This window comes from Dermacentor albipictus, chromosome 3 (assembly GCF_038994185.2).
Source record: "Dermacentor albipictus isolate Rhodes 1998 colony chromosome 3, USDA_Dalb.pri_finalv2, whole genome shotgun sequence".
NCBI lineage: Eukaryota > Metazoa > Arthropoda > Arachnida > Ixodida > Ixodidae > Dermacentor > Dermacentor albipictus.
In genome coordinates, this window is record NC_091823.1 from 95,998,833 (window position 1) to 96,009,264 (window position 10,432).

Sequence of the window (10,432 nt, forward strand, 5' to 3'; positions counted from 1 at the left end):
CGAGGCAACTGTCTCATGTACATAAGCACTCACCACTTCTCTTATCATCATCATCCATCCCAATACTTTCACTCCCCTTCCCTCTTCCCCAGTACAGAGTAGCAGACTAGAGCGCACTAGCTCAGGTCGACCTCTCTGTCTTTCCTGTCAATAAATTCTATTCATTCATTGAGCATCGGTGTCGGCGTCGGCGTAACCGCGCGAAGGCGCTCGTGCCACTTCTCGCGCGTTCGTCTTCTTCCACAGCTGACGCCAATGCCGCTCATCACGAAAGTCTTGATATATATATATATATATATATATATATATATATATATATATATATATATATATATATATATATATATATATAAATTGTATGCCTCAATATATCGCGAAATAAAAGCTGCCACGCGCAGCCCACGAGGCTGCGCGTGGCTTTACCGACCGCGCTGCCCTCGGATCGGGCGACTCTCTCCCCGGACACGAAGACGCTCCTCTCACACACAACGAAATCACTAAATTCTTTTACTTAGAGAGAAGGGTTTTCCCCCCGCCTCACTCCAAGCTAAGCAGGCCGCAGGCGGTCGCACTAAGACTTCTGCAAACGAACTCGTACCCAAACCCGGCGTCCCTTCATAGCATATATCCCGAGATTTATCCGAATTGTTCTTGCGTGGCCTGTGGTGAGTTAGCTACGTCGCCTGATATGCTCTGGGAGTGCGGGTCGCTGGGCACGAAGTTCACCAGTTCACCAAGGAAGAGTGGGACGCGCTCCTGCGAAGTCCCGTCTTTGAGGACCAAATCCTGGCCGTCCAGCGCGCCCGCGATCGGGCCGGCAGACTAGATCTATCAGTCCCGTCGTGGGATTAGCCGGGTGCGCGTTTTATCGCGCTTTGCTGGACCAAATAAATGTTTATTCACTCACTCACTCACCTTGGCATGGAGGAAGGAAGAATTAGGAGAAAGCATCAAGCAACATGATTCAAGCCAAAACGTATCGGCCCAACATATGATCATAACGTCAGAGCGCGCGGCAGGTTTTAGTGATCCCGCTCTGGCAGCGATGCCGAAAAAGTGCTCATCGATTAAAACCTACCGGGAGCCAAACGTTCTCCACCATTACGCTGCGTATCAGATGTGACGTACTGGTCCGACACTTCGAGGGGAAAAAGACAAGAAGAATGGCCTCAGCATTACGTCACGCTTGCCAAGGCTGATGGCGTTACGTAATTCTCCCTCCTATTTCCTTCCTCCATGGTACTCGCCAACCGTTCTGCGCTGTACTCTCCCCGATGCTCTCCACGCACTAGGTAGCTAGAAATTGCATCTTGCCTATCACATGGTGAGAGACTATTTCCCATGAGCAGTTCCGATATATCTTTTATGAATGACTAGTCTTTAAAATTGTCACGTGACGTTCCCTCCCAATCATTTTTCCTCCATATGCACAATGTACTGCAAAACCTCTGAGCCTTCACGCTGTAGGGACATCCATTAAAGGAACCAACATTGAGGAGAAATGCAATTTATCTTCAATGTCACACGAGCTACTAGAAAAATCCCACATCTGTTCGGCTTTTCGGTAACGTAGCGTTACGTTTCCGCTACTTCCAGTCAGCGCCTGTGTATGCCAGTCGCCGTTTCGGCCACGTCCTTGTAGAAGGTCCAGACAGCCATGGTGGTTCCGTTTGTGGACCCACGCAGAGTTATCACGTCTATCTCGGGGGCTACCGTAAAGTCCTCGAGGCGGAAGCTTTCGTCCGCGCTGGTAGGGTTCTCCGAGCTTCTGTTCCTGGTGCGAGTTTCGAACGAGGATCCGAAGAGCAGCAGGCATAGGACGAGCACTGCGGCCGTCGTCAAGAAGAGCAAGATGACGAACTGGCAGATCGCGCGGACAGTCTCTCCTTGCTCCGCTGGTGTTTCGCCGACGGACTTGGGGTAGTCGCCCATGACCACCACCGAGTTCTCGAGCGACACCAGTGGGACGGTCCCGGTTTGCGCACCCTGGTGCGGTAGTGGCGTCCACAGCGAACTGCGGCGGCACATTTGCTGCAGGTGGACGTCGGTTTCTCCGACAGGCACCGTCTCCGGTACTGCTTGAAATGTAAAGTTCATTGCCAGATTTACTTTACATACCCGACTTTATATTTCGCTCTTGGAATACGACAAAAATATCTAGAGGTCCCAACCTATATAGCCGGTAAGAATGCATACGTTCTGCAAAAAAAAAAAAAAAACAAGCGAGAAAACACTACGTCCCGAGTTTGCGCTGCCATCGGAGCGGGCCCTGCGAACAAGTTTCTCGCCGCTCCGATAGCACCGATGTTCTTTTTTTTTTGCCGCTGACGACAGTGCGGAAAATCAGCTAAAGTTTGCTTCCGACACGAATTAACTCAAAGTGACCTCGAGAGTGTGCATGTCACAAAACGTTGCCCGCAATAATAAATCATTGGCGTGATTTTGACTCGCAAGCGGTCAGCGGAGCCGCCGCAGCAATCGTCTCTGCGAAGCGGCTCGCCTGGCTAGCGTTTTTTACTCATCACTTCGAACGTGGCCGGGAAAACTAATTGTATCGTCACTTATAAGTGACATAAGTGTGCAGACGTTGATTGTGTTGGCGAATATAAGTGTTTATTACGAGCTGCGGACGGATCGCATGTGCCGTCGGTCTCGGATCCGACGGCCAACGACCTAAGCATATATATATATATATATATACACCAGAAAAAAAGCAGTTCTGGGTCTGGGTAAATATTCACAGTGAAGTAGACGCGCGTATGAAGCGGTTGATTGACGTTTCGGCTGGGGCCGAAACGTCAATAAACCGCTTCATACGCGCGTCTACTTCACTGTGTGTATATATATATATATATATATATATATATATATATATATATATATATATATATATATATATATATGCCGTTTCGTAGCGATCTCCAGCTCGCCTGGCTTGCTCGTTCGCTACCGTCGGCGTCGATGAGCGGCAGAAGTGGTCCGAGTTCGTGCGCGCCGCTGGACGCTTAGAATGGACCCCGTTGAAGGGCAGCCAGATTTGCTCATATCGAGCGTGCCTGGTATAAACAAAACCCGCCGAGCTTAGAGAAGTCCAATGATCTTCCACCAAAACTACGTACCCCCAAGCCTGGTGCTGTGCCTACTTTTACCCCGCCTTGTGTCCTGCTCCGGAATATGCTTCATTCCCAAAGCGCCCTCGACGAATGGTCCGTATACTACTTGTAGCATTGCGTACGCATATTGATAGCTGTCGCTGGCCGCACTTTCCGAGTCACTGCTTTGTAGTAGATCCAATCAAAAGTGGTTGACCACGTCTTATTCGGTGGCAACTCGCGCCTGCAGGAAATTGTCGCCGCTGTAGGACGAAAACGAGGACAACGATGATGGCGAGGACATCGCAAAACATGTGCAGACTATAGCAGACGAACTAGCAACACGAAGTTCGCGCGCCGGTGAGCGGGCTGGCATGCGTACGTCACAGTTTTGTGTGATCACGTGCCCAGCTCTGTTTACATTCCTTCTTTGGCCATCTCGTTGCTCTCTGAAACCGAAACTTGACCTGGTCGCTACAAACAAGACTCCAAATAATTATCTGTCGTGCTCTGAAGCAAATGATGTTTCGTGCCGTGATTACTGGGTCATCAGGTACTTTTTGCAGCGGAACAACCAAGATCGAAAATTGTTGTGTCAGTACTCCTTTAATGATGGCCCATTCCATAGAACTGGCTTAATTATATGGAGTTTTTTCAAGGTTTGCTCATCCCACAAGTTTTGCCAATAGCTCCTGAGTGTTTTGCGTAGGAATGGCTTAAAGTCTGTGGCATGAACTGGTATGGACATATTTCTAGGTTTTGTTGCTATTGAAGTTGCCTTTTTATCTGCGAGCTCGTCACCCTCTATAAACCTGTGCCCAGGCACCCAACATATATTACAGCCTGTTGGTTGGATGAATAGAGCAATGAATACAGGTCGTTGATTACAGAATTTTTGTGCTTTCGTAGCGATTGTAAAGTTTTGACGACACTTAAGGAATCTGTGAATATAATGGCCTTTGGGGAATTTTGCTTTCTTATTGTGTTTAGTGGCCGACAGTATTGCATAAGGCTCTGCCGTTAAGATGCTGGTTTCAGGGTGTAGAACAACAGATTACAAAAACTATAGGCCGACAACCGCGTAAGAGGTACCGGCTTGCGACTTTGAAGCATTTGCGTAAAACTATGGGCAGTTGTATTTCGACTGAAGCTCCAGAAAATGTATCTGTATGTATTCATCTGGAACGTGTTTTGTTACCTCAATAAACAATGTGTCACATTGAACAAGTTGCCATTGCCATGGTGACAACAGCTTCATAGGAGCCGTCAGACAATGTTCGAGGATTTAAGCACCTATTTCCTCAACTAATTTCCTGACCCGTATTGAAAAAGGCTCCCTCACTGAGGGATGATTACGGAATAGTGCAGCAGATGTCATATCGTTAACGGATGAGTAGCAAGGGTGTTGAAAGTTGGACTGCACCTTGAGGAAATATGCGTATGTTCTCTGTAGGTAAGGGACCACTCATTAATTCAACGTATAGACTTTCAATAGGGCTTGTTCTGAAGGCGCCTGTGGCCAGACGGATACCCACATGCATGGTGGACGGGAACCAGCATTTTTAGCGCGATCGGCGCGGCAGAGTACCACGGCACCATAGTCCAAACGTGATCGAACACGGCTCTTGTAGAGTTTCAATAGGCACTTCCTATCACTTCCCGATGTTGAATTAGAGATAATTTTCGATAAGTTCATTGTTTCTAGGCATTTCGCCTTCAGATATTTGATGCTTGGTATGAACGTAAATTTTGCATCAAGCACGATACCTAAAAACTTGTGCTCCTTGTTCATGGGTATTCGTTGCTCATGTAGTACCACAGTGGGATTTGGAACCAGCCCTCTCTTTCTTCAGAAAAGTATACAGGAACTTTTCTCGGGGTTAAGCTTGAATCCGTTTTCTTCTGCCCATTTAACACTTTGTTTAGGCCTTGTTATACCTGTCGTTCACAAACAGCGAGGTTACAAGATCTGAAGCCTAATTGTGCATCGTCTACATAGACAGAATACATTATTGCTGGAGGTTGCGATGCACGGAGCGACGTCATCTTAGCAATGAAGAACGTGCAGCTTAGCACGCCTCCTTGAGGTACACCAGTTTCTTGTGTAAATGGACGGGACAATATATTGCCGACTCTGACACGGAAAGTACGGTTAGACCGGTAGCTTTCTATAGTGTCAAGCATATTTCCTCGAATGTTCATGTGCGACAGATCTCGTAATATACCATACCGCCATGTCGTGTCGTACGCCTGTGCCATATCGAGGAATATACGCAAGAAATACTGTTTTTGTACAAATGCATCGCGGTCCGATGTTTGCTTCGATGCGCACGAGATGGTCGGCTGTAGATCGGCCTTCCGTGAAGCCTCATTGAAATGGCTCAAGCATATCGTTGGACTCTAGGAAATGTATGAGACGACGGTTGGTCATTTTCTCAAAAAGCTTACAGAGGCAGCTCGTAAGTGCTATAAGACGGTAGCTGGCCAGCAATGAAGTATCATTACCGTGCTTCAAATCTGAGATGACAATAGCTTCTTTCCATTTAGATTGGAGATACCCAGCAGCCCAGGTAGTATTGAAAAGTGTGAGTATTGTGTCTTGCGTGTCGGAGTGCCAGGTGCTTAATCATACCGTACATAATTCTATCGGGACCCGGTACAGAGCTCTGACACGCTATCAAGAAAGCTTTAAGTTTGGCAATGTTAAAAGGACGGTTATAAGGATTGTTTGGGCTACATTTTGGGTTCAGTGGCCAATACGTTCTTCTATGGATTTATATCTCATAAAGTTATCCGAACAGTGAGTATAGCTAAACACGCGCTCGAAGTGTTCACGAAAAGCGTCAACCTGGTCTTCCATCTTGTTTGCTTCTTTATCCACCTAAGGGCAATGGATGAATTTGTTGTCCCTTAAGCCTCCTTAGCCCGTTCCGTACTTTTTCTTCCTGTGTGCATGAATTATTGCCGGACAAGAACCTCTCCCAGCTTGCCCTCTTAGCTTGACGTCGCGTCATCGCCTTCCTTGTGATTTAACGTTCTTAAATACGATCAAATTTTCTGCAGTTCGGGATCGGCGAAGTATGCCCCACGCTTTATTTTGCTTTTTCCGAGCCTTCTTGCGCTCGTCATTCCACCCCGGAACTCGTCTTTTGGATGATATATATATATCGCTTGATTGAGGGATGAGGTTCTTCGCTGCCTCGATGATAAAAAGCGGTAATATACGCTACCGCATCGTCAATACTAAAATCGGTGAGAAAATGTCGGGATAGGTAAGTCGATTCCTTAAAACGATCCCAGTCGGCGGAAGCTAGCTTCCACCAAGGCGCACGTAGAGGACATATCATGTTGTTGAATTAAGTTTACACGGAAGGGGTGACTTCCGTGAGGATTCGTAATAACGCTCTACTCTTAGTGAGGGAGTTGAGCCAATCAATAAGTCTGTAGAAGAATGAGAATTGGGCAACATATTGTAACAAGTAGCTTCGTTTTTATTGAACAGGCATGCAGCGGTGTTTACTAAGAAGTTCTCTATGAATCAGTCTCTCGCGTTGCATCGTGAGTGTGCCCACATCGTGCTGTGAGCGTTAAAATCTCCTACGAGTACGTAAGGCTCTGGAAGCTGATCACCGAAGTTATAAAGCTCCGTTTCTTCGAGATGGTGATTTGGGGGTACACAAATAAAACACGCGGTTGCCAATTTACTGAAAAGAATGGCCCGAACTGACACTGTCTCAAGGGGCGTCTGTAGGGCCACATGTTGACAGGCTACATACTTGTCGTCGGCAACTATTGCTACACCACCGGACAGCGCAGCAACGTCGTCTCGGTCTTTCAGGAAAATGGCGTGTTGCCGGAGGAAGTTTGTTTGTGTATATTTTAGCTGTGTTGCCTGAACACACAGCAACTTTGGATTATGTTTATGTAGGAGTTCTGTAATGTCTTCGAGGTTATGAAAAAGTCCTCTAGGATTCCATTGTAGTATTTGTGTCTCCATAATGTCAAAAACGTTTGTGCCATGTGTTTAAGAAACGAATATTAAGATGACGGACCCTTTTCAGGGTCCGTTTCAGGGTTTATTTTTCGGAGCGGTCCAGAGAATCCCGCAGCTCCTTAGGCGCTGGAGGCGCCACTTGGCTGGAAATTGTGTCCATCGCCTCTTCCGCGGCGCCGGGCACCCGCTCCTGCGAACGCTTTATTCGCCTTGAGGGCCTCCTATCAGGAGACGAAAGCCTGGAGGCCACCAGCCCTGAGGTTGATGGCCCCTTCTGGGCAGGCAGCATAGTGCGGGCTGCAGCCACAAAGGGGGCGGACGGCTTTGCCGCCGGCTCACTACGTGTGGGCCGGATAGCTGCCGGAAGCCGTTGTGAGGCTGTTCTTTGGTAGGTAAGACACCCGCCTCCGTGCTTCCTTGAACGATAGGTTCACTTTTACCTTAATTGTAACGATTTCTTTCTCTATTTTCCAGGATGGGCAGGACCGCCAGTGTGCGGCATGCTCCCCGTCACAGTTTACACAGTGTAGAACGTTTTCGCAAGGTTCAGCTGGGTGTTCGTGTGCACTGCATTGAGCACAGGTCAGTAGGCCTCGGCTGTTCTGGGAACTGTGGCCGAATCTTTGGCATTTGAAACAGCGGAGAGAGTTGGCGATCTACGGCCTTACTCGGATTTTAATGTAATCTGCCTCGATGCTTTCTGGCAGCACACTGGAACCGAATGTGAGAATTAGGTGCTTAGTGTCGATTTCTTTCCCATCAAGCCTCCATTTTGATACGTTTTACGTTGATACCATTTTGTACTTTTCATTCTTCCAGAAGTTCAGTCTCGCTCAGCTCCATCAAATCATCTTAGAAAATCACACCGCGGATGGTGTTCATGGTTCGGTCTGGGCTCATTGAAACATGTATGTCCCCGAAAGACACTAGGTTACGTAGTCTTTCGTGCTGCTTTTTCTCAAGAAGTTCCAAGAGGAGGTCGTCACATGCCAGTCTCAATGCGCTATATCCTGGGCCATTAGTTACCGCTGGACATTTAGAGACGAGGAAAGGCGAGATCATTCTAGTTCTCTTTCTTGATTTCTCAGAGTGAATTACTTGATAGCGGGGGAAGTTCTCAGTGCTTCGACCAAATAATTTAAATAGTTCTTCGGTGCGCCCTATTTTCTGAGGGCAATTATGTAGTGGAGGGAAGGAACTAGCCATAGGTAAACGTGAAGCTTTCGGCAGCAACGCGAGCCAACCACCGTGGAGCCCTACAAGGGGAAGCTGCAGAACCTGCAAAAACAGGTCCTGCAAACGTCAGCTGTACATTACTACTATAACCAAATACGACATAACTTTGGTTGGCTATTCACACAGGGTCAACCCTTGCTGCCTGGAAGATCGGAAGTAGTACAGAAGTGAGTAGGAGACAGGAAATATGGAAAGTAAGAGAGGAAGACGAAGATTGGAGAAGAGAATAGGAAAAGGCAATTGCCGTTTTTCCCCGGGTGGGTCAGTCCGGGGGTGCCGTCTACGTGAAGCCGAGGCCAAAGAGCTGTGTTCCCTCCGCCGAGGGGCCGCAAATGTCCAAACACCCGGCTTCGCCTCAACCGCTAGAATCCCCTTTTCCCCGGATACGGCTAAGCCGTGCATGGTTAGATGCCGGAGGGTCCCACCCTCGTGTGTTCGGGTACGTGGTGTCGCAACAAACCAAACGCCTGCTGACGCAGACGACCCTGCGGGGCTATACCAAACTATGAATAATGCGCAAGAATTAACGAAGACCAATAATTTGCAGACCGCAACTTACAATGTCGGTGATCTCTGAACCAACTTATATTTTCCCGCAGCGCGTGCAAAATCTATTACAATTTCGAGTGCACAGCAATAACACTAAATAATATTAACGAGTATTGTTTTTATAACCTTTCCTGAAATGAAGTAATAGTGCAGCAATTATATCATTACTAGGAATACATACACCGTATTATCGCGATTATAAGCACCCCCCCCCCCCCCCCCGATTCCAAGCACACCCCCCTCTATTCCCGCGAAAAAATTGGGGGAAAAAAAAAGAAGACCTAAGGGCCCCGGGTGCCACGTGACCTAGCTACGCCACTGTCTGCACCGATTTTCTTTTGAATGTTTACAATATAAAATGTTATTTCTCGCGCTCATCTCGTCACGATGCCGCAGCGAAAAGAAGGAGGGGGGGGGTCATTCTAGATTTTTTTCGAATCTAAGCACCCCCCCTCACTTCGGGCATCGCGATCGTGAAAAAAAGGGGGTGCTTAGAATCGAGTAAATACGGTACTCCATTATATTATTTCTTAGTGTTACGAAGTATGACGAAATGCTGACCCATATAAGGCTGGTTTGCGATGGTGCCGGCGCGTCGTGGTCTTGCCGAAGCCTCCGGCGCAGCGGGCTGACCTATTACGCTCGCGTACATCGACATCGGCGGTGCTGTGCTGGAGGGCTGCATAAGCGTCGCCGTGCCGGCGGGCTCCAGCGCCGGTTCTGGCGCGGGAGGCTGAAGCATGGCTGCACTGGCGACGTCCTGCGGCAGCGACCTGCTCGGTGCCGCCACCGTGGGAGGCGGATATGCGAGGCCAGGCGGCGCTTGGACACCGGTCTCCTGCTGTGCCGTGATGGCGACGCTCCGAGCCGCCCTCGGCTGCTGCTGCTGCCGAGGTAACCCAACGATGGAGCGGAACCAGGACGAGGCGCGGTCCTTCAACCTGGCGGCCATCTTCTTCTGCTACTTCACTTCTTTCTCCTCAGAGAAGTTACGTGCCTCATAGCCTCAGAGATCGGGCCGCGCGCACTGTAGCGCGCGCCGCCTAACCTCGGAGGCCACGTGTGTGCCATTCAGTTTTCTACAAAAAATTACAACTTTCGCTATAGAGCATACAGGATCGGCAATTATGGCGATTCGGCTATACCAATTGAATGATGGGCAGTACAGGGATTTGCCTGAACTTCAGCTTCATCTGCGTTCAAATGGCTTCGCGATTTTATAAATTGATCACTTAAAGAATGCGTTATATACGTAACAATTTGCAATGATCCTGCGTGTGCACCGAAATTTAAAAGGATTACTGAAATGACATTTTTTTACTCTTGTGCTTCTTGCGGTATATAAATGTCGCGGGGACCTCGAAACATTAGTAACAGACTTCCATGTATGAGAGAACCCTAAGTAATTTAATGAAAGAGCTTCTTTATAGCCAGTTCTGTTACTTTGTAGGTCACTGTCTCGTGACCTCGCGACACATAAGGTGGTCACGTGGAAGTAGGACATCGCGACGTTTTGTCACTCGCTCCGGCTCGCCCACTATGTGGTGACACCGAACCTCAC

At 48.3% G+C, this 10,432-nt stretch overlaps 1 protein-coding gene across 1 annotated transcript; it reads right to left on the bottom strand.

Annotated features, from left to right (window-relative positions):
• Positions 1-1,502: 1,502 nt before the first annotated feature.
• Positions 1,503-10,152, bottom strand: LOC135901361 (uncharacterized). The gene is made up of 2 exons (XM_065431119.1): positions 9,433-10,152; positions 1,503-2,075 (listed from the first exon to the last, which is right to left on the bottom strand). The coding sequence occupies exons 1-2, from the start codon at positions 9,821-9,823 to the stop codon at positions 1,597-1,599; spliced, it is 870 nt and encodes a 289-aa protein (XP_065287191.1). The 5' UTR covers positions 9,824-10,152; the 3' UTR covers positions 1,503-1,596.
• Between the last annotated feature and the right edge of the window lie 280 nt (positions 10,153-10,432).

Coding starts and splice junctions, on each gene's coding strand:
- LOC135901361 (XM_065431119.1), bottom strand. CDS start 9,823: ATGGCCGCCAGGTTGAAGGACCGCGCCTCGTCCTGGTTCCGCTCCATC. Junction 2,076..9,432: donor CGCAAACCAGCCTTATATGG/GTCAGCATTTCG, acceptor CATTTCAAGCAG/TACCGGAGACGGTGCCTGTC.